This window comes from Oenanthe melanoleuca, chromosome 8 (genome assembly GCF_029582105.1).
Source record: "Oenanthe melanoleuca isolate GR-GAL-2019-014 chromosome 8, OMel1.0, whole genome shotgun sequence".
In the NCBI taxonomy this organism is placed as follows: domain Eukaryota; kingdom Metazoa; phylum Chordata; class Aves; order Passeriformes; family Muscicapidae; genus Oenanthe; species Oenanthe melanoleuca.
The window spans coordinates 24,954,983-24,979,159 of record NC_079342.1 but is presented as its reverse complement, the minus strand read 5'-3'; the positions used below and the strand labels follow the sequence as shown (position 1 = coordinate 24,979,159).

The window sequence follows — 24,177 nt, the reverse complement described above, 5'->3', positions numbered from 1 at the left end:
GTCACTTCCCAAAGAGCTTTTGTTTTTATTTTCCTCCTCAGCCTGTGTGGGTTCTGTTTGCCTTACAGATTTTTCACAGACAGTTTGCTACTAGCCTGGGACATCTGTGACTTGCCTGCACATGGCTGTCACTTGAAAGGAGGTTCTTTGTAGCTGCATGCAAATAATCATGCTGCTCGATGGCAGAAATTGCTCCAGTTTTGATCAAAAAGCCTTACCACTAGATTTGTTTTCCACCTTTTTAATTAGAACCTGTATTATTTCAGAGCACTTTTGAAGTCTGTTTCATCAGTATGGTGATGGATGACAAGAAGGAAAGCTGATGGAACTGGTCACAAATCAGAAGTTGGCCAACACAACAGAGCACATGGACTCTGCTGGGGTTGCCATTCCATTTCTGCCTTTGGGAGATTACTCTGCTGTTGGATTTCATGACAGAAAGCAACCCCTGGGAGAAGAGAGCTCCTCAAGAAGCCAAAAGCACAGAGGTTATCAAGGGTCAGGCACACAGACAGCTTTCTCAAAGGCAGACTGCAGACAAGCCCCACTGGGCTACATCAGACTAAGGTTCTACCCAGAATATCTGTAAAAAATCCAAAACTCTCTCTGTCACAGCTGCTAATTCCAAGAAATGAGCTTTAGACTTCACCAGAGGCTTTCTCATCAGGTCTCTCACTTTTGTTTTGGCCTCGAGCACAGACACCAACCCCCAGTTTTTAAAGAGAGTGAATGATGGAAGGACTTTCACATGTAGGGAGCTGTTTTGCACAGGGATCCTAAGAAGAACAAAGGCCTTTTTGGTATTTGTGCTGCTGCTGAGGCCACCAGTATTGCTGGTGAGTATACACCTGCACAGACACTTGGAGCTGCTCCTACCAAGATCATGTGCAAGCTGTGAGAGTCCCTCACCTAATCCCAGGGAGAGCTGCATTCCTGGAAGGGGCTCCTTGGGCACTGCCTGTGCTCAGCTATGCTGCTCTCTATAGGTTACTTGGCTCCAAAGTAACCCACTGCAGCTAAATAAATAGAGGGCTAATGGCAGATGGTTCCACTTAAACTTCAAGAAAGGCACCGCCTATATGTCAATTTGGAATTGGGGTAATGAGCCAACAACATTCTGAACTACAATAAAAGCAAATTTAGGAATGAAACCTACTGGAGACTTAACTACTCTCAAGTGCATAGTTAGATTTCTAAAATAATAGCTGCAATCCAGCATAACAAACATGACTTGCTTGAAAACAAAAGCCTGAGTTTAACTGTAGATTGCAGTTAGTGTTCATTCCCATGAGGAACTGTGAGATATTTCTTCTTGGAGTAACTTCTCAGGAAGACACACCAATGGTGCCTCCAAAAGAGTGGGACTAGGACTCCCCAGTTCTGCTTTTTTCATTCCAGGCTTCCCAATGCTGAGGTCCTTAGGTACCACCAGGCAGATTTTCTGAGTATTGCACGTGTTGACAAATGCTGGGCAGGAATGGAATTGGGCATGGCTGGCTGCAGGGCCAAGGGCAGAGCTGCACAGGGTACAGCAGGGACATGGCACAAGGTCCAAGGGCTGCCAGAGCATCTGGGGAACCAGAAAAGGAAGAGCTGCCAGCAAGCATTCCCTGTGAACTGGGGGATGGACCAGCAAGCTGGTCTGAAAGGGAGTAAGAGGTGGAGGAATAACATGTACCACCGTATAAAAGTTCCTATACTTAAAAAAAATTAAACATATTTAACATATGTTAGCATATTAAACATATTTAAATAGGCAAATATGTTTCTGTGCACCTGCACAGTGAGGATCTGGTTCTATCCTAATGCTCTCTGAGGGGCATGGGTGATTCAGGCTGACTGTGAGAAGGAGCACATGGCACAACATTACAAGGTAATGGCTGTTTTTACTCTTTTCCAGCATAGAACAACTTAACACCCAAAAGCAAGTTTTTATCTGGAAAATTATTAACAAACTGCTATTACCTTGCACAAGATCTTCTTTTAAACTTCCATCTTATTTACTGCACACACATGCATGTGCACATCAATTAACAGATTGTTGACATCTGCCACTACCTCACAGCACAAGGACTGCCACTTTCCTCCCAGAAAAACTCTTCAGGCTGTAACCTTGACTCTGTACAGTGGTGAAAACTGCCAGATCAGTCTTGCAGAGCCATGCCAAGAACCACCATGTAGGACAGCAGTGGACAGCTCATTCTACTCTGTACTCATCGTCCACCCGTGTTCTCTGTCCTGCAGCCGTGCTGGGAATGCTCAAGGCAGCAAAAGGCAGTCTCCAGTGGACCTGAGAAGGCACCAGAACAATCAGTGTGACCAGAAAAGGGTGCCTGCCCTGCTGGGAAAAGGTTGCCCAAGTAGTTTAGAGAGCTGGTTCCCAACTCCCTGTCAGGTATTTCATCTTTGGGTAGGTTTTAGTACACAGAAAAAGATCCTGCAGAAGCAAGTGATGGAGGTCTGAAAAAGCTTCAAAACAAAGTTCCCTTCACTTGCATTCCTGTCATCTCCTCTGCCAGGGCTGTGGCAGTAAAAATGAAGGGCAAAGAAGTGGCAGCAAAAAGGTTTCCCTTCTTGCACAGAGCTCTGGCTGAGGCACAAGGGAAGTGGGGACAAGTTCTTTCACTGAAAGTTTTCCCAGTTTTTCCAAAGGAGACTCCTTTTCCAGCAGCCAACTCTGCAGGTGCACAAAGATTGAAGGTGGGCTTAAAAGAACAGCTGGGAGGAAAGCTTTGCTGTCAGCTAACTCCAAATACTTGTGCAGATCATCTCCAGTCCCCACAGAGGCAGAACAGGCTGGAGAAGCAAAGTTCTCAAAGGACAGAAATGGGTTCTTGTCCAGGCAGCACATTTTAGGGAATCATTCCCTACAGGTTATCAATAGTCAAATTAAAAATCAAGCCAAATTACCCACTGGCCCTTGTGTGTCTTGTAACTTTTCCCCCAGCACCTGGCTGGGTGTTTGATGCCATTGTTTACTCAATGCTATTCTCGTGTCTCATCTGTTTCAACATCTCTGCCCAAATCCCTGGACATTTTTTTTATTTATTTCCTGGATTATGCTGATGTTCCAAAGAAAAATCCCGAAGAACTGATGAAAATATAATTTCACAATGTTTCATTATTTATGGATGAGATTTGTCACTGGACTCTGATGCGTATTTTCCAAATTATATTTACTCCAACAAACGAAAAGTTATTTCATGTAAAAACAGGACTCAATAAAATGTTAAGAAGAAACAATTTGTAATTTTGAAATAGTGTTTGTACTTCAGTGATAAAGTGCCCACTTGCATGTGATAATTCAGGTCAGCCAGAAAAGGATTTTTGTAATAGACATAAGAAGGGAGTTTCAGGCAGATAAATGCCAAAAATAATTCTGATACATCTAATAAAAATTCCCCTAGGACAGCTGTACAGATTATCACACTCGGCTGTACTGCATGGGAAAGTGCAATTATCAAAATGCCTAAAGCCTGAACTGATTCTTTTTTTCTTAGCTGATGGAAATTCGCATCAGCAGATAATGCTTTCGGCATGCTGGGATTTAACAATAACATTTGGGTTTATGATTCACATGCACTGTAAAACACAGATGTTTTAAAAAAGCACTATGTGCACAGTTGCTCAGAAAGTAAAGTTTACACTGCTCCAGGGTTCTCGATGCGTTTGATGAGTGTGGCAGTGACCCTGTGTCCCAGCTTGGCAATTCCTCCCCATGTGAATTCATGATACATTTGTGCAGGTCATGTCCTGTCTCTCATGTGGGGCTGAAATGCTGACCCAGAACATTTCTGTGCACTAATAAGCCCGTGCCCCAGTGCAAAGCTGTTTTCTCTGCTGTCCTGCAGCACAGTAATGTGATGGTTATTAATCCTGAGCAGGCAGTGCTGAGAGGTCCCACTCACACTGAGTGTTGTATAACAGCGTGGTAAACAGCTGGGGAGGGCCAAGGAAGGCAGTCAGCATCCCAACAAACCAACAGGGCCAAGGAATTTGCCCTGCTAAGCAGGCGTAGGAGGAACCCAAATGAGGAGATGAGGCCAGTCCCACGGGCTCTGGGAGCCACCAAGCCAGGAAGTCCAATGCCATTCATGTAACCCTTCATCAGCTGGCTGCAAACCACCAGCACTGGATGGCACCTCCCCGTCCCTGATGGAGCCAGAATGCACAACTGCTGGCCAAGTGCCACCTCTCCCCACAGTCTGGGTGACCATGGGGGATTTGCCAGAGCTCCTGCTCCAAGGGGGTCCCTAGCAATTAAACCCCAGTAATGATCAGTTTGATTTCTTCTGCAAAGCTGTAATGACAGACACTTGGCCCAAGTTTGCTTTTCATGTATGAGTCAGGCACATCTCTTTGAAACTGTTCTTTCTTCTCTTGCACTCACCGTTGATGTTTACAGCTGGCAGCACTATAGACATCTTTGGTCTCCTGGTCTTGTTGTGTGTGGTGGCTGGCAGTAACAGGTGGTCCTGGAAAACAGCAAAGATGTGTTAATCTCCTCTCACAATGGAGAGCTGGGAAAATGCCTCTCCATTCTCTCTTACTGGCATCCCACACCAAACTGTTTACAACAGCTCAGAAAATTCATATTGCTGAGGGAGTCTTCCAAAAGTCACAGCAATTGCTCATGCTGTGTAACCAAGAAGAAATCCCTGTTGCATGCAGCAGAATATGAAAAAGCCTTGATCATGTGGAAAGAGATGGAAACTACTATTAAGCCCTCATTCAACAGAGTGCTTATGTATATGATTAAAGTAATTAAACTTGACTTCAGTGATATTTTAACATGTGGTTAAGGACCTTGCTGAATTGAAGCTTTTACTTGCACAGCTGTTTACTTTCTATGTAAGTTGTCTTGCTGTCCCAGTGAAGCTCTACACCACACACCTTGGAGCAGCAGGACTGCACTTAAAAGCTCTGGTCCAGGCATCTCCCATATTAAGCCAGTCTGATGCTCTCCTTTCATGCTTTCCCATGCTTTTCCCATACAAACATCTCATACTTTTGGGCAAGGTTATCTTTTTGGCAAAGTGAATTAGACTTCCATCAGGACTTGTTAATTTATTAATGTCAGGGTAGCTGTAATTCTGCCATTTTAAAATATAAACACTACAGTGTTGTATGTAAGATTTGGGGAATTGAGTTACACACAAAGTTAGGTATTAAATATATCAAGATATTCTGTAGATGCATTGCAGAAATATCACTTTCTTTCTCTTTTTTTCCCATCAGAAATTTTTCCCCCCAAAACACCAAATGACTGACCATGAGAAGAAAACATTACTTAAACAAATGTCTGCAAAAAACATCTTGGTACCAAAATTATAAAACCACTCTGGTATAATTCTCAGATGACATATGCAATTCCCATTTCACTTCTGAACCGCTCAAGATTAAGACAACATTCACTAAGACAATGAACTTTACATAAAAACTGTTCTTGAAACCCAACATTCCCAAAGGAACAGGCCAAAGATAAGATGTCCATTAAATTACATTTTGTAACAGTGCCCTTGCCATGATTTGATGACTATTTTTAGCAGAACTTAAAAAATGCTTATACTGTTTGTTGTTTTTTGATTTTTCAATGCTTCTGAGAGTCCATCATTACCTACCAAACCACAAGTACTGCTCAGATGATCACCTGAGAGTCATTACAAGTAGCAACTGCTTTTTGCTAACCTATCTGAAGGCTGGAGCATTAATTTATGCTGCCTTGTGATGGCACCTCTATTTACTGTATGTATAAATTGTATTAAGAGCTACCACAAGGACTTTACAGTTGCATTCAAAAGTTTTGGAGCTGCTGCACAACCTCCCAGTGATCCAACACCAACTCTGGAGAAAACAGACTAACAAAAACCTCTAAACCCAGACTGCCACCAGGAGCTAATGTGCAAGATGCACACATTGTCTGGAAGCTGCTTACCTATGAAAAGACATTTTATAGATCTGGAATTGGTGAAATGTATCCATCTCTTTAATCACCTTTATCTTTCATATGCATTGTGGCCATCAGTGCAAGCTTGCAAGGTTACCTAACTACCTTCAATCTTCACTAAGTTGAAGGGTATGCTGTAGGGTATCAGATATTTTGACCACAGTCAAGCCCAAAAGTCTTCAAGTAGTCCAAACCTTTCATTTGAAAGCAATACATAATTAATTCTATGCCACAAAAATGAGTGTACAGTTAAATGACTTAGAAGATATTGGACATTTAGAAACATATGTCTCTAAAATGTCCTGTGCCATTCTGGAGGATGCTGCATTGCATCCCAGAGGGGGCTGTGACACTATCACTCATCCTTTATTTTAAACAGTAGACGAACAAAAAAAATCTAAATTAAAATACTGTTTGTGATATTAACACATGGCGTACAACTGAAAATGAATAAAAGCAAATTTTGCAAGTCAGCATCTGGCTCAGGAGCATGAGTGTCAACCAGAGGCAGAATAAATCAGAACTATTACCCAACAACAGATGGCCTTGGCTTGGAGCAGGAGCTGCACTTAGGACGACAGTTTAAATAGACAAAGCAGACCTGAGACTGCTGGCAGAATGACTGGAAAAATATCAGCCTGGAAAGAATATTCCAAATGAGACCCCTGCTTCAGCATTCTCACTTTGCTTTTGATCAGCTCTGCAGTTCTGTGATGCTGAAGCCAGATGAGATGGACAGACAGATAAATATAGACACAGATACTAAAAATCCAGTCACGAACACGTTACCTTAATTTAGTAAGTCTCAACAACACGTGGAACATAAGGATTTTGAGGTTTCTTGCACATCAGATCAGTGTTATCAGGGATAAAGCCTGAGAGCCTCAAGTATCTCTAACTCTACAGCCAAATGGCAATGGAAATCCTGTTCCATCATGCTAGAATATTCCAAAAGTCCTGCTGCTCCTGCAGCTTCAGCCTCAGTCTCATGACATGTGGTTTGGTACCCAAAGTCCCTCCTACCCAGATGCATGAAAATATGGAGACATTTTAGCTTTCATTTCCAATTTTTTGTTAAAAAATTGGTCTTAACTCTCACAGTTTTAATGATATGAACAAAATATCATCACTGCAATCCCTTGAGGTTTCATTAAACAGAGAAAAAAAACGCCAGGCATGGCTCTTTTTGATTTCACTTTGCTTCTTAACCTATCACCTTCACTTCTAAGCTGGACTCTTGGCTTTTAAATTAACAAACTGGTCATATTATATTGCCTGGTTTGGGTTTTGCAATGCATATCCCATCAGCCACAGCACCTCCTCCACCCCTGCTTCAGACAGAAGCACACAGGAATTAACCCTCACAGTATGCCCATGATGGAGGAAAACACTGCAGGCAATGTTTGGAGGAGAGGTGCAGACATTTGAGGGAAGCCTGTGTGACACAGGACACAAAGGAGAGGATTTCCAGCCCCCCATGGCTCTGCACTCCCAGCAGGAGCTGTCCTTCCTCCTGTCCCAGGGGTTTCTATCTGTCAAACCAATTCCCCCAGACCCTTCTTACCTTCTCAGCTGTTGTGCTTAGGTATGGAGAAGTGATTTTGAAAAGGCTTTTTTGAGGTCCTAATTAAGGACACTTGGCTGAGTTGTGCTTTGCTGGAGCACACAGCACATCTGCCTGTGCTGCCCAGCCCCAGCCCCTTCCCAGGGCTTGGAGCACAGACCTGCAAAGCACAGATGTGATCCATGGGGCCAATGCTCAGGAACACAGCCCCCAGCCCACAAAGACTTTCTCAACATGTCCCCAAGAGCCCTGCTCTTCGTTAAGAGATCCATCTCTGGCAAACCAAGGATAACCTTTTGCAAAAACAAGTGACATTTGCTGCTTTACAGCAATAAAAGCTCTGAGGAGGCTGGATTAAAATACCAAAGGAAAACTTTAATGTGCTGTTCTGGTAATTTGACTTGATGAGGAGATTTGATCTTTCCCATTGCCTTGGAGACCAGTTCTGTGCTAGACTATTGCAACCAACAAAGGCAGCTGCCAGAGCAGAGGGGCAGCAGGAGCCAGGCGTGCCAAAGGGCACTCTGTCCAGCAGCTTCCCAGGGCTTCTCACAGCAAACAAACACTGGAGCTGGGCATTTTTTCATCTCTGTTTATGACTAAGAATTCTCCCAGGGAACTGTGTGCCTCAACCTCTTCCAGCCTCAATCCTCCTGCTGTGGTTGCAGGACCACACTACAGCTGCTGCTGCCCCACATCCCACCCTTCTTTCATCCTGGCACTGCTCTACACCTCCTGACAGCTTAAAAACTTACCTGTTCACTCTCTGACCACACCTAGAGAGTGATCTCAAGATGCAGCAGATAGAAAACCAGCGCTTTTTTAATCACACAAAAATGGTGCATCAAATCCACGCACTGTCTTTTGATGCTATTTTTTCTGAACACCTTCAGGGACTTCAAGTCTGACACAATACTGGACCTTCTTCACAGGTATGCTTTTGACAATACAAAGAATGTGCAACAAAAATGTGCTCTCCCAGGCCCAAAATACTGCATGTCACTTCAGAGACTGATTCAGAGTACAAATACTCCAAGGAGCTAGACTTCTTAAATCCCTGGGTTGACAGAGCCCCTGAGCCAGCTTTTTTTTCTACAAACCAGATTTCACATGTTTTAAAAATTTCAGGATCATTGTTTCAGGCCTTCTGCTGTTGCCAGAGGTGTGATGTGTCTGTCCTGTTCACCTTGACCTGGCCCTGAGCAGCATCCCAGCCCTTGGCACACATTGCTGGCCAAGCCAGGTACCTGAGAGCTCCATTCCCAGGAATGCAGGGCTGGATGCCAGCAGCTCTCTGAACACAAAAGGAGGCTGTTCCCCAGGGCAGAGAACTCACCAGTGCACACCCAGAGCCAAGGGGCTGATCCCCACCTACCCCAGCAGCTCCCAAAGCACAGAGCACAGATCAGGATGGAAATGGGAGTCAGGCCTCTGCCAGCTCAAAAAGGATGTGTATGCAAGTTTACAAATTTGTAGAGGAAATGGCTGTATAATTTCATTATTGATTCTTTTGGGGGATGGCAACCATATGGTGCCCTGAGGCTACACCACACTGGATGCAGCACTGGTCCATCTGAAAATGCCAGAAGCTCCTGAAACACTGCCTTTGCCACCAGTGGATGTTAGGGCAGAAATGCAGAGGGCAGGGTGCCTCTGGAAACATTTCTGACCCTTATATCTTCTTGTTTTTGAGAATAGGGAAAAAAAAAAAGAGAGGAAGCCAATTGAAACTTCTACACAAACTATGACTCATAGCCACCACTCCTGCTCATCATACCAGGAACTTAGTAAATCTTGTTTTTAAAGTTGATGTGTTGAGTTTTTTTGTTTGGTTGGTTTCTGAGGCTTTTTGTAAAGGTAGACCTTAGAAATCCAAGGAGATTTACCTACCTCATCATGGATCCTTACAGGGAATCCATGACATGAAGAGTATGTGAGCAGGTGAAAAATGGGATAATGACAGCAAGGAAGCCACAGAAAACCCCCAACACAATTTCACAAGGGATCAGAGTCTCTGCAGCAGATCTCTGCAGCCCACCCTGAGAGCAGCTTTACCTCTCTGAGTTTGGCAGTGCCATTTAACTGAATTGGAAATTGTACCAGTTGTGCCTATGCTAACCATGCTGTTAGCCAGCACACATTAACACAGCCTGAGTTTCTAGCACACTTAAAGAAGAGAGTTTGTAATTGAGAATTCAACTCCTAATCATAGTGTCTACTTTTCTAGGTTTTAAGCCCATTTTGAGGGATGGGGAAAAGGTTGTTCCAGAACAAGAAGGCTCCAAAAAGCAGCGGGAATAGAGATTCTTTTTGTGCCTTCATTTTTGCCAAAATTGCTCCTTTTCACCCAAGTGCTGTTTCAATCCCAGTGTTTCTGTGCACAGGTGGTTTTTACAGCCTATACTGTGCACACAGTGATGGAATGAAGTGATGAGATACAATTTTTATTTAAGTGTTTTACCAGAAATAGCTCCATCCCACAGTCAATAAAATGTCTTCTAGTGTAAGATTACACCTTTCTGCCATTCCCAGACAAATTTTCATAAATAAAACCTAACTGCACTTTGGAACAGCCTCCAGTCACTGCCCCTGCAGAAGAAGGAGCTGCTATCCAGTTTAGTTCCCACATGAGAGACCTTTTAATGAAGAAGTCTTTAGTGCCTTTTATTGTAAATTGTGCTACTGCCAGATGTGATATGGCCTGGACTCCAAAACCAAACTGACTGGAAAGCACCTCAGTGTGAGTCAGAGAGCCTTGTGAAAATCCCAGAGACCTCAGAGGAATGGAAAATTCACTCTGCCACAAGCTTCCTTCAGAGCAGTTTCCCCTCCTTCCTTCAAAGGCAGCTTGTCCAGGAGCAGGGCTCAGCTTTGGGGAGTTTTCTCTGAGTAAAGGAGAACCAGCAGCACAGGATCTCTCCTGGATTAAGAACTAGAAAGGTTATGGAGACTCCTAAGGATAACAGAGACCTTGCTGGGAACTGTGTTCTTTGCAAAGCATTGTGGAGTTGCACAAAAGGCAGCTGTAAAGCAGGGCTCAGAGAAAGGTGGAAAATATGGATACACTGCTCAGTTTTCCTATCCCTCTGGTCAACACACAAGGCCAAAGAGGAGGAATCATGCCCTAAGGTAACTCTGAAATATGAAGTAGTCAGGTGTCTCAGTGGGCTCTGAGAAGGCAGGGGAACAAGAGCACATTGCAAAGACAGGCTCACTGACCTCCTGTCCTACTGAAACATCCATCTTCATCCTGTTAAAAACACACCAGAGCAGCAAAATTCCCAGCTTCTCTCCAGCTCCACGTTCCCCTGCAAATCCCTCCTCCTGGAATTACCCAACATGAACCTGCCTCATTTCTCACCAAGCTATTTCAGGATCATTTCTGACTTGCAAGACATCCAAAATAAGAGGCACTAATATATCATCCTTGCCCTCTGGATAGGGAATGCCCCAGGAAATCACAGTTTGCAGAAGCTTGAATGGGCCACATCAATGCCAGTCCAATTGCAAGGGAGAATGAGGTGAAGGAAGCTCATTTGGACTTTATTTCTCTCATAAATGTATTTTTCCTTGTAGTTTTGTCCTTTTTGATTGGAATAGGAAGGAAAAAGGCCATGTAAATATGGAGGGCACAGGACAGAGACTGGACAGAAATCCTGCCAGTTAAACTTGTCTGCAGAAGTGCTCTGCAGGCCCAAAAGTAAAGAACAATGCATGCATTTGCTATGATGTAATTTTGGTTTGGCAGCAGATTAAAAAAAATTCCTAAACGCCAAGTAAGAGGATGTGAGGGACAGAATTCTATGTTTAAGTGAACAGTTTTGGTTAAAATCATATAGGAAGGTTCTAAAGGACTTGAAAATGCTTTGGTAAGTTGTGTGTTATTTGTGGAAATTACCAAAGTTTTAGAAGAAACTGGAGAAGGTATGTCTAGATGACTTAGTCCTGTGCCTCTGTGAGGGAAAAAGAATCCCAGCTTGTACTGGTGGAAAAGTTTCTCCATCACATTTGACATTTCTTCTAAAGGCTCTCTCAATCTAACCAGAGTCATAAAATTATAAATATTTGCTTCAAATGATTTGAAAGTTATGTTTCTCTGCCATTTTCTGTCCTTCCCAGGGGCTATAGAAGCACAGAAATGCAGTTCATCTGTAACTTCCAGCTGAGTCTGTCAACTGTCTTTGCAAATTTTACAAAGTTGTAAGACCCAAAAGGAACTAATTGTTTTATTACTGTTACCCATAAAAAGAAATACCCCTCCTTCTATAACTCACTGCAGCAGAGCTCTGTTTTGCATAGCATCTGCAGGCTATTAGTTTTGCAACTGCAATCTGTAATTGCAAAAACATGTAATTTAGGTAGGGCATGTGAATCCAGTCCAGTAAAACCAAAAGGGATGTAATCCAGATTCTGTGCTTCTCTCACAAAACATTAACCCAAAGTTTCTATACTTGTCAGCACAACCTCAGGTCTTCTCCAGAAGACAAATCCTGGATTCCCAGAATTCCTGCTTGGCTGGAGACTGCCCCAAAAAGCACACACAGAGGGGAATGCTCCTCTCAGCAAACACCTTTGCTGTGCTGTTGTGCTGCTCTTTGGCAGCCCAGGCACACAAGCCCAGAGCCAGGCAGTGCACAAGAACAGGGCAGTGCCATGGGCACACTCCTTGGAGAGTGGAGCAGGATCTCTTCACATCACATTCCTGTCAAACAGAAGCTGCATGGCTAACAAGGAATTGATGCCAGGCTTTCTCCAAATGCTGGCTCAACCTACCACTGCAAATGGTTCCAAATCCATTTGCTAATACAGCTGTCCTCTGCTTTCCCTTCCAGCTGACTTCAAAGGACAGGGAAGTGCCAGAACACTTTGATCTGGCTTTGTGCTGAGATCTCCATCCTGAGAGCTCTTCAGAGCCCACTTGACAATGCCACAGCCAACTCACTGTGCCAGCAGCAGCCCTCCTCCACACATGAGACTGCACCAGAGGGCTCCTCTAAGCAGCATTTCCAAGATCCAGAAGGACCTGGGCTCCAATTTGGAACTCTGTCAAGATCATACTTCTACCCTACCTTCTCCCTGACTTGCTGACCTCTCATGAAAAGAAAGATGCTGACAGCAATCAGGATTACAAAGACATCAAAGACAGCAATCAGGGTTAAACACACATGAGAAACAGCTCAGGAATAGCTACACAAGTCCAGGAAAGGTCACACAGCCTGTGACTGAACACTCTTCTGGCAGAACAATTTCATTTCAAAGCAGGAGAAAGGATGCTTTCTTACAGAGCAAAAATGCCCACACATGCAGGCAGCTGGGGATTCAAGAGCACTTTAGAATCCTAATCAGAAACAACTGCTAAGTAGAGTCAAGACTTCAATCTTTTTTAAATCAAGGCAATTAATTAGATCACAGTGTGTTCAGTCCTACAACACATATGGCACAAGAGCCAACCCTGATCTGAAATTGCTCTCTTCTTGCTTTCTGCAGCAACAGAAAGAATTTAAACCTCCCACTCAAGCTCCACACCATGTAAGACAGCTGCAAGCCAAGAAGGAGATCACCTGCAGTTGTCAGTGCAGCAAACTCAGCATCTCAGACAGCTCAGCTAAGGAAGCTGAGACAGTCAGAATTTGGACACAAGATGCAGGATTCAATCTGAAGGGCAACTTCTATTAAATGGATCCAAACGTGTTCCCATGCACGGTGAATATACATTTAAAGTTTTGGGTAAAAATACTACTAGACTGCAAAACTTCATTTCACAGAAGCTGTTAATTATTCAAAAAAATATTCTAAAAGGCACATTTGGCACAACAGGACCCAACTGTCCATTAGCCTAAAAACTGAGCACACACAGATGCATTCTTGATTTGAACACCTGAGATTTACCTTGAAATATGTTTTAGTGTCTGCAAAGAGAGCATACATGTCCTTTGCAGCCAGGTTATCAAGTGCTGGATTCTGATCTGGTTTGAGGGAATAAAATGACAACTGCAGCTTACATCTCCCAGCCATTGAGATTTCTTCCCTTTCCTGATCCATCCACTCATCTGTGATTGTTGACAACTTGCTGGAAATATATTCACTGGGAGGGGTAAACAAACAAATTGAAAGCAAGGCTAATGACTAGAGAGAATAAAGTAAGCCTAAATTAAACTCAGATCAAGCCCAGTGGGAGCCCAACTCAGGGTGCTCTTCTCCCTGCTGGGACAGCCCCAGCTTGCTGCTGCTTGCTTGAGTGCCTGTCCTGGTTTCAACTGGGAGAGTTATTTTTCCTCTTAGCAGCTGGCACAGTGCCTGCTTGGAATTTATCTGGATAACACACCAATTTTTTGGCTGTTGCTGAGCAGAGCTTACCCAAATCAAGGGCCTCTGGCTCTCCCATGCTCTGCAGTGAGCAGGTGCAGTTCTAGGAGCCTGGACAGCTGACCCAAACTGGCCAAAGGGATATCCCACACCACACAATGCTGTGTCCAGTACACAAACTGGGGAGAACTGGCCAGGATTGCTTCTTGGGACAGGCTGGGCAGTGAGCAACTGGACTGTGCATCATTTGCTCCTCTCCCCTCTCTCCTTTTCATTATAATTACTATCACTTTTATAATCATATTTAATTTTAATTATTAACTGTTTACAAGGTGTAGTCTTTTTTCCCCCAGTTCTCCTCTCCCCTGGTGGGAAGACAGGGCATGAACAAGTGTCTGCATGGTTCTTATTTACTGGATGGGGTTAGCCCATGGTACTGCCCAAGAGCAGCTTGATTCACATCTGCAGCCAGAGAGATGCTGCTTCTGAGAGCACAGCAGATGCACAGGAAATTGGCAACAAATCTTTCCTAATTGTGGAAGTTGCATCAGTTACACAGAAATACATCAGAGGACTGGAAAGTCTGGGTTAGAAGTGTTTGCTGTCCCTCAAATTCTTGGAAAAAGCAACTGACAGTGAGTTAAGTCTCTGAGATCTCCTCCTCCCTCCATCCTTCAGCCTCATATGCTCAGGGTAGTACCTGACTCTCCCTCTAAACCTACAAAGTTAACTCCTTTCCACTGAGATGGAGGTCATCACCTCCCAAGCAGCAGCAAGAAATTATATTTTAGGTCACCATGATGATGGTCACAGGCAGAAAGCTGCTTTATAAAAACAGGAAGGACTTTCACCAAACTGCCTTTGGCTTTGGAAGTACAGGTCTGATTTGAATTGTCAGCAGCTGCTGGGTAAAGCAGCTTTGAAAACACCTTTCTGTGGAACCTAAAGAATTGGGTGCTCTTTCTTCTCTACCCATCTGACATTTTCTCTCCTTTGATTTCACTGCTGAAAGTGGCTTCTCCCTCCCTCCAGATCCTGCCAAGCTGAATAAAAGAATACCTTTATATAACTATAATCACCCACAATGCAGCTGCCCCTGCCAAAGCCACAACAACAGAGCAGCAGGGGACATAAGGACAGAGCACAGAAATGAACATTTCTCAGTCAGGTTCAGCTCAGGTATTTCTGCCTGAGCCCCCCAGCCTCACCCAGAGCCCTGCCATGGCTCCAGCTCAGAGCTGGCTGGGTCTCTGGCACACTCAGACCATGGCTGGGGCTCCAAAGCCAAGCTGCCTCCTGTTTCCCTCAAGTGCTGCTGCACAGACAACGAGGTTTTAATATCAGGATGCAGTGGGCTGAATCCAAATTGGATGGCAGCATTTTAAGCTGTGCAATGTGTATTGTATTACAGCTGCTTGTTGGAAAGATGTTTCTCATTCTGCAGATCCCAGAACATCTGTATGGCTAAGGATTCATCAACTATTAATAGCTTCTTCTAATTAAAGAGATATTCAATATAATAATGTTAAAGAAGTTATTGCCTCTGTTATTAATAATCTCAGTTAAGAGAGCATGAAGTTCTCTTTCTTTTTTTTTTGCCTATTGGTTTGTATTTAGCCCAGCCCAATGAGCTTCCCTCTTTTCACTTTTGTAGCTGTTTCACTTCTAAGTTTCACTTCTAAATCTCAGTTCTGAGTCCAGATTTTTTGCCAAATGTCTGCTCTGTTTGAATTTCTAGTCTGAGGAAGACATAAATCAGCTTTTAGAAACAGAGATCATTTTATGTGGGGAAAAAGGATTATAAAAACTTAGCATTTTACCCCAGAAAGAACCCCTCAAACCAAAACAATAAAGTAAGCTGATGGAAAATGTCTTAAAAGTATATATAAGGTGCATTATTAACTCATACTTGGAAGCAAAAAAAGATGCCTGACACTGAGGATTCTTCATTACTCACCCCCAAGTTACCCTAAGTGCAGTTCAGAATGGCTGGGCACAGCCTGAGCAGTCTGATCCCCATGACCACCTCAAGCAAGAGGGCTCCTTCTCCTTCCCTGCCAGCCTCTGGCATTGTCAGACTCTCTTGAAAGCCCCCTGAACTCCTCAGGCTGTTTTCCCACCAAGACAACAAAATGGCCCAAAGAGGGACCTGAGTACTCACAGCCCAGGAACTGGCATGGACAACAGCAACTCTAATTCTGGTGCTGACAAATCCTGTGAATAACTCACTGGCCTTTACCCTTAAAAAGTCCTGGGGGTTTGCTCATGTAGCTCAGGAAGAAAACAAACCATCAGTTCTGAACAGTGTGAGAGCACTACAGTGCTGTACCAGCCATCACACAAGCCACCTGCACTTGTCTGGTGTACAGCTGGTAGAAAACAGCAGCTTCCACAGAAAAAGCTTTCTCTTGTGACAACAGCTCACATGGATCCTGCTCTGAAGCCTGAGAATGGCTCAACAGAGGCATAAACTGAGCATCACACTGCTTGTCCAGCTCTGTGCATGTGAGTAAGTGCCTGTCTGCCACTGCAATTGAATTAGTGAGATCACAGGCACCAGATCAGATAAAAGAGAGGGAGAGGTCAGCTTTGGGAAGATAAAAACGTGGAGATGCTTGCCTGCACGCCACTCAGAAGACATCAAGCTGTAGCTTTCAGGCTGGGCTTGTGTCTCTTCCTGCAGAGTAATATGTTTTCTTCTATCAGGACTTGCCAGCTCCCCACCACATTTAGAACATAACAGCTCGAGCAAATAAAAGCCTTTCATCTCCCCACTCAGAGTGAGATTAATTTTTTGCAGCTTCAGCTGTCTCAAAGGCTTGTCTGGGCTCTTTTTAAAACCTACAGAAGGAAAGGTACCTCTGGAAGGAAATCCAGTCCACACAATGGGAGGTGTTTGGGATAGGTGGGGAAAACTGAGAAGAGCTTTTCTGGCTCCATTTAGCAGAGAAGGAGCCTTGAGTGGTGCTTGAGAATTTGTGGTGCCTGGTAGTCTGTAAAGTAGCAACAGCAATCTGTGAAATGATTTAAGAAAGAAAGCCAGATGTGAAGAAATTAAGGAAGTAAAACAGAAATATGAGAGGAATACTGCAAATTAAGCAAACCTAAGCCTTTATCAGTGCACTTCTCACTTGACATGTGCCAGCAACATCCAGTAAAGACTTTTGCCTTCAGCTGTTCTAATCAGGTACATTTTGCTCCTGGAACAAGAAGCCTTGAGTTAATTTCAACATTTTCTACAAACATCCTCAAAGTATGATGCAACCATATCAGAGAACCACAAAAGCTCTGTTTTCATAAATGTGGGTTTTAAAAATTAAATGCCCCAATGACAACATTTCACCAAGCCACTGGAGTTTCCAGCTTTTTTGTTGCAAAATACAGGGCACTTTGAGGTCAAGGAGAGCTCTATCAGAATTCTAACCATAGAATAAAGATGTGAGGAATAATGCATGAACAGTTTGAGATGAGTACATACATGAGTGCTCTCTTGGACATTGAGGGCACAAATACTATGGCAAAATAACTGATTTCACTACATCAGTTGCATGGGTACTTCATTAATCACCTGAATTATGCTTCCCTATGAACCTTCCCCTCTTTTCTTACTACTGTACTGATTTTAATTCTACATGAGACAACTGAGCATCTTGAACTCACAATTTCTGCAAAATATCAGAGGTACTGAGCACCCTGAAGGCATCTACCCAAATCTTCTCTTCTAGCTGGAGGGCCACTCAGCTTGCCATTAACCAGTTCAGTATGTGTAGTCACCTCAACTCATCAAAACCAAAAGTACCTTATCAGCCCTGTAACAACTGCACATGCCATTACTGGCAGGGAAACCCAGACCAGGAGCACAGCAACACATCCTCTGATGGGACAGATTCAGCACTGCAACTTCCTACAATCCCAGGCAGCTGCACCAAGGCTTTGCCAGGGCATTTTCAAACAGAAAAAGCACTGCAAGCAGCTAGAGGTGATTTGTAGCAGAACTGGACAGAAGGTGCCAAAACTAAGGCACAAGTTTCCTTCTGGTTTCTTCTTTCAATCCACAGCAGTCTTGTTTCTAGATGCTTGTTTCCTAGGAGAATTAAAGTACAGAAAGTGACCTTTATAAGCAAACAGCTAAATTCTCAAATCAACCATCAGGATTTGAAGAGACTAAGTCATAAGGGTGTCAGTTTTGATTCATGTGAAGAGGTTCTACTCTGATGGACAGTGCTGGTTAGAACTGCCAGGAGAGCAGAGGAGGGACAGAGTATTGTAGGGAACTAAATGGTCATTATTCCAGAACTTACAGGATCTCAGGTGCTGCTCTCTGGCTATCCTGCCCTCTTTAACTGCATGTGTGCACTACAATGAGACTGAGGGCCATACATGCTTTTTACATACATTTCTTACATCCTTTTGACAAGTGCCATGCTGTGGGCAATATCCTCCCCCTGGACTGCCATACCAAGCCAACACCAACCAACTCTTCCCTGAAATGGAAATACCTGTCACCACATTGCTGTTTACCCAGCTGGCTTCACACCCTTTTTTCAGCATCTGTAGTACCACACCTGTGTTTAGCCTGAACGTAAAGTTTCTTTCTGGTTGTGCAAATGTAGTTTCTTTACACTTTCTCTTATTCTCCTAGAGCTGCAATCACTTGATTTTGCCAAAATTTTACTCCAAACAAATTGCTGAATCTGTTGCTTTTCTCCAAATGAAAGCATGCTTATGTTTAGTTTTATTTTTGTACATTTTTTCTACGTTGGCACTTTGGAAACTGAGCTTGAGTAGTCAGGAAACTTCATGCCTGTATTCTCCTCTGCTACCTGCTGGAGAGTTAAGGCTTACAGCTTGTCAGCAAATGCCAAACATGGTCCAGCAAGAGCAAAGAGAAACCCACAGTGTGTTTCCCTGATATGAAGGAGATGCTGGTCCCAGATTACCTGAGACAGCAAAATAATTTTTTTTCAACCACCTTTTCCAGGAGCCACCTGTCCACTGATCACCCACTGATGGAAAATTGCAGGTCTGAGTGCTTGGGACTGTTCTTAGAGAGAAGAGCTCCAAGCTGATTTCCTAGAAAGGAGATCAAACAAGGGCCTCCCAGATGCTAACAAGTGACTCAACCTAAGAATCTCCAGGCTGAGGAACAGTTTGGGAATGTGCACTTGCAGAGTCTCAGAGGAGAGCCCTGCTGAACACTCAGGGGCCTGGCAGGCAGGACTCAGATCCTGAGAGGAAGGCTTGTGCACCTTCTCACACAGCACCCTGGATATAACCCTCTATGAGGCAGCTGGCACTTCCTACCTTGTTTTGGAGAGTCATGGAACCAAGGAACAGTAACAACCACTTATGCAATGCTGCAGTGGCCCATGGCACGTAGCCAGGAGGCTCCTCCACCATCCTCATGGTGCAACCCACTGCTCGAGCTGTGCACGTGTCCCTCCTGCACAGCTCTGCCTTCCCTCCACCAAAAGCACTTTCAAGTGCCAGAATTATTCCCAGGCACATTTTAACATTTGCAATCCAAACACAAAGAGGATTTCCTGAACAGTGCTTTCCAGAGTGAAGGATCTCTCACTTAGCCCAGGGCACTCCCAATTCTTACTCACTAACTCAAAGCCCAAGAGTCTCTATCAAATGTGCTGGCTAAAGTGGAGTTTGTCCAGCTGCAGGGTGAGGAGTAACATGCCAAAAACGAGGCAAAACGAGATCTTGTCACTCCCATCATCATCCCAGCAGATAGAGCACAAGCAACTAGGAGACCCAGAAGTTGAAAACAAGCTTTATGTTCCACTTTCAAGCAGTTTCAAAGCCAGTTTAAAGATAAAAATGTACAGTGAATTCTACCACACTTCATGTCCTAGGAGTGTCAGCTATTTAAAAATAAAACTGGAAGCTGCAAGAGTTCTGTTCAGTCCAGTGGGAGGTGATGATAATCTGCACATACTCACAACAGCACCTGGGCTCTTACTTCATAAAATAAGCTCTGTGTGCTGTCCAGCTAAAAATCTGGCAAAAGGATTAATTCCAACTGGAAGCACATAACTTCATCTGACCAGAATTAACTCTAAAAGTGTGCCTAAGATTTTAAATAATGGTCTCAAATGTAACACTGTAAAGATTAACATTTGCTAAAAGGTAGGACACTAATGAAACCAAACCCATCTCTATTCTGCATGCTTTACTTTTATACAGACTTTAGAGAGCCAGATATAAAAACTGAAAATGAACAGAAAAACATCCCTAGTCTGAAGATGTGGAAGTGTGAAACGCAGAAAGCAAGCATGGGTACTTTAAAGTGCTCTCTGCATGCAATGTCACTCAGGACAAATGAAGTGCCATTTTTACAAGCAGTTCATTCCTACCAGACTCAAGTCAGTGTCTCACTGGCTGCTGCAGCTCCAGAGCTGAAGGTATCATTTATGTCTCTGTACAGTTAGGGCTCGGTCAGCATCGATCCCATAATTAAATACTGCTACAGATCACAAGCAAGAGCCCATCATTCCCTTCTGGGAACTGTTCACAATAACCTCAGTAAAACTTTCAATGAATACCATGCTATCACTAAAGAAAGATGCACTATTATCTGGTAAAATTAAAGTATTATTAATGCACTACTGAACTTGGGCTATTTCCTGAAGGAAGGGAACTGCTTCAGAGCTACATATTTTCATCACCTGCTCTAACTGAACACAAATTAATTGTCTGTGGACAGACTTGTGCTCCTGCTCACTTTGCTGGTAGCAATTATCTTTTCTGTACTAATTCTGTACTCATTAAGTGAGATACTGCTGTCGCTTCCTCTACTGAGACAATTCCCACTGCATAATCACATCTTCCTCCCATGCTTCCTAATTATACTTCTCTAGCCCATGTCCACACCAATTTCATAAGCAGTGGGTCTTTCACAGAGGTTTTCCAAACCCAACAATCTTCCTTTCCTTCTTGCCCACAGCTCTTTGTCTCTCAAGCATGCAGCACATTTTAAATACATGTATGCTATTACTGATCACGTCTCTCTGCAACCACTTTGGCTTCCTGAGACATTTCTTGTGGCATATTTTATTTTCACTATAATTATCTGCTGTGTATGTTGTCCTTCCAAATGCTAGTTTAAAAATAACAAAGTATTAGTTAGATCTGGGGCACGTAAAGAAGTTCAGCATTAATATGATTCATGAAGTTCCAGCAGCCATGGAGAGGACAAACGAATTTGCTTCATGCCAGACATCCAAATTGACTTTTCTGCCTTTGCTTATACATCTGTCCTCAACACCACATCCATTCTCAACTTTATTTGGAGGACATTGGGGTTCAAAGGGACCCAAGGAGATAAAAATCAGAGTGACTAAGACTTTGCTTCCAAAATGCCTTGGGAGAGATTCCCAGTAGGAACAGCTCTCCAAGCAGGAACTAAGAAGAGAACAAAGGAAGAGCACAGAGAAGCCTTCTCCCCACTACCTTGGAAAATCACCTCTCCCACCTATCTAAAATATTCCATATCAGAAAGGAAGAAAGACCAGAAAGAAAGCTTGCTTCACTGTTTTCTCACCAGGGATTCCAAAGCAGAAAATTTCCTGACACAGAAAGAATCCAAAGCCTGGCCAGAAAAGAGGGAATTTGTAACAAAGAATGCAACAGGCCAGACTTAATTTTCACTAGCGACACTTAGATGGAAACAGGAGGTTTTCATAATGGATTTTCAAATTTGAAAGTCAAATACAGCTGTAGTTTGACAGAGGCTGACTCACTGAGCTCCAGGGCATGCTGAAGCACAATCACACTGTTTGCTTCCTCCAGTTCTCCCAGAGAGGCAAGAACTGGCATCAGAGAGATGCCAGGCTAAAGGGTGACCTCTGCTTTGAAAAGAACAGACAATTTTATCATGGATACCATGCCCTGAGCCTCAGTTGTTTTATCACATATTATTCTCAGCACATTTATAAAATACAGGACAAGATCTAAAAATCCTACAATTCTGGGATAAAGTAACCTTTTTCCTCTGTATAGCTAAGGTCAGGCTCCACAGGAAAATGAGTAGTTTGCGAAATCTTTCAAAAATCTGCATGTTAACTTGCACCAGCTGCAGATCCACAGGGCTCAAACATACAGAAGAGCTGCTTTATCTCCAGAGCAACAGGACTATGTGGGTCTGATCAATGCATCTGAATGAAACACCAAATTACACCTCCCACCCTGCAGAAATCTGCAAGAAAGTCAACAGCAGAAAATTCCATGTTCAGTAAAAACCACCCATTGTCAAGTGCAACAAAGTAGGAGGAAAGTATATGTTAGGACTGAATTTCTGGCTGTGAAACATCATCTGGAGCCAACTTCTTACAGAGCAGTTTTGCCTGCAGGATGTAGATGGCATTAGGAGTGCAGTGAATTGGAGCCTGCCTCATGCCTTCTGATATATTCAAATTATTGCTGCCAGAAGTGTGTGCAGCCCAGCAAACTGCTGTGCAAGCATGTTATATAAAATATATGTTACAAAGCCAAGCTTTATAATCTTCACCTCCTAAAAGTAAAAGATCACCCCAAATACAATTATATCATCTCAAATACAATTAGCACAGCACAGGCTTATTACCAACAGAAGCACATCACAACCTAAGACATTTTTATTCCTAGCAAACAAAGAAAGAACAAAAGTTCTGACTGAAATTTGGCTTAATCATTTCAGCAAAAAATTGTTTGCAGAACTTGAGAAACCCTTAAATGCTTACTGCAGATGTTGGCTTGTAGGACCAGAAATTTACTTTCATAATAAGAGGTTTCCCTGAAGCTCTATGGTTTATGGCACTGAAGCAGAAATTTATAAAACAAAATCCTGGTCTTACACATGTTGGTAAAGGCTTTGCCATTGATTCCCACAGGACCAGCATCACTCTTGCTCTAACAAACAGAATCACCATTTAATATCTACTTTTTATTATTCTACTGTAAGATACTCTATATATTCTGCAAGATATGCAAGTGGCAAACTTTGATATTAGGAGACATTTGTGCTTTGAAATAGAGAAAGTAGTGAGAGGAAATGCCAGAAGTCCCCTGGATTTCCCAAGTGAATTAAACTTTAAACTGTGTTTTCCTTAAGAACAGTAATTACATTCTTACCCCCAAAAAAGTCACTGTCCTTAAATAAGTCTGCAGAGATGTCATCTCATCAAAGGGTCACTGAGTGAACCTTCCAGGATGGAGAAATCTACTGCTTAATCACTCCAAGTTGTGGGGACTCTGATCCTAACCACACCAGGGTGGAAATGATCTGCAGCAGCATTTACAGGCCAAAGTAAATTGGAAGGGATTTGTTTTCTCCAATGATTTCCTTAATTACTTTTCAAATTAAGCTTGCTATTCAGGTAATTCTGGAAACAATCTGAGTGAGCAGTCTGTGGCACCCCAGATGTGACTCTGGCAGAGCTGTGTGGCTGCCAGGCTCACAGAGAGGCAGCCAGGTGAGCACCTCAGATCCACCAGCTGGGGCTTTGCATCCACACTCCACTGGGCTTTTAGGACACATCAAGCAGACATTACAGAGCAGAAATCAAAGGGCTTGGCAGAGCAGCAGGCTCTTCTTGTTTAAAAATGACATTACAGATTCCCCTGAAAATAGCAACAAATTAATTTCTGTAGGCACCCAGAGCAAAAGCCTTGCTTCTTCTATGGACTCAGCTGATCCAAATGCTACTTTATTTTCCACTCTCGTCCTTAAAAAGGAAAAAAAAAAAACCCAAAACCATGTAAACTTCAACTTCAATATGTAAATATGCAAACCTGCAAGCCTTCCAAGGAAAGAAAATAAAATTGCTGAGATCATGGGAATCTCAGTCTTACAGGTAGCAAGCATCACCAGAAGAACACACAGTGTGCAGGAACCTTGCTTCCCAACCCTGCACTTCCAGAAGTCTTGCCTGAGTCCTACCATGCAAGAGGCAGGGGCAGCCCTAGCAAATCCCATTTTCTAGAAAATCCAAGGAACTCAGGGCTCCTGCACTGCAGGTAAGAACACACAAAAAACATTACATTTTATCAGATGCATGGGCATAGAGCAGGAAATGGGGACAGAGGATCCAGGGACATCAGTGGAAGGGAACTCCTGAGATCCACAGTCTCATCTTCCACCAGAACCACCCACCCCCTGCAACTTTGAACTGCATGATTCTTGCTCTGGCTTTTATGTTCCAGGGCTAGAACAGCTTATTAAGTGTGGGGGAGTGTCTGCAGGGCAAACAGCGAGAGAGGAGAACAAAACCTTTCATCTCCAGGCCTGGGCTCCTCACTTGGACAAGCCAAGCAGCACAAGTGAGCTGTGGGACAGCTCTGGGGAGGAACCAGCCCCCTCCCAGCTCCTAAT

At 43.5% G+C, this 24,177-nt stretch overlaps 1 protein-coding gene across 2 annotated transcripts in view; it reads right to left on the bottom strand.

The window, feature by feature from the left end:
• ATF6 (activating transcription factor 6) overlaps positions 1–24,177 on the bottom strand; it is a 69,548-nt gene that overhangs the window by 12,306 nt on the left and 33,065 nt on the right. For both annotated transcript variants that reach the window (XM_056497418.1, XM_056497419.1), the window contains exon 15: positions 4,391–4,475. In XM_056497418.1, coding sequence (XP_056353393.1) covers positions 4,391–4,475 — 85 coding nt within the window. The remainder of the gene's footprint in view (positions 1–4,390; positions 4,476–24,177) is intronic.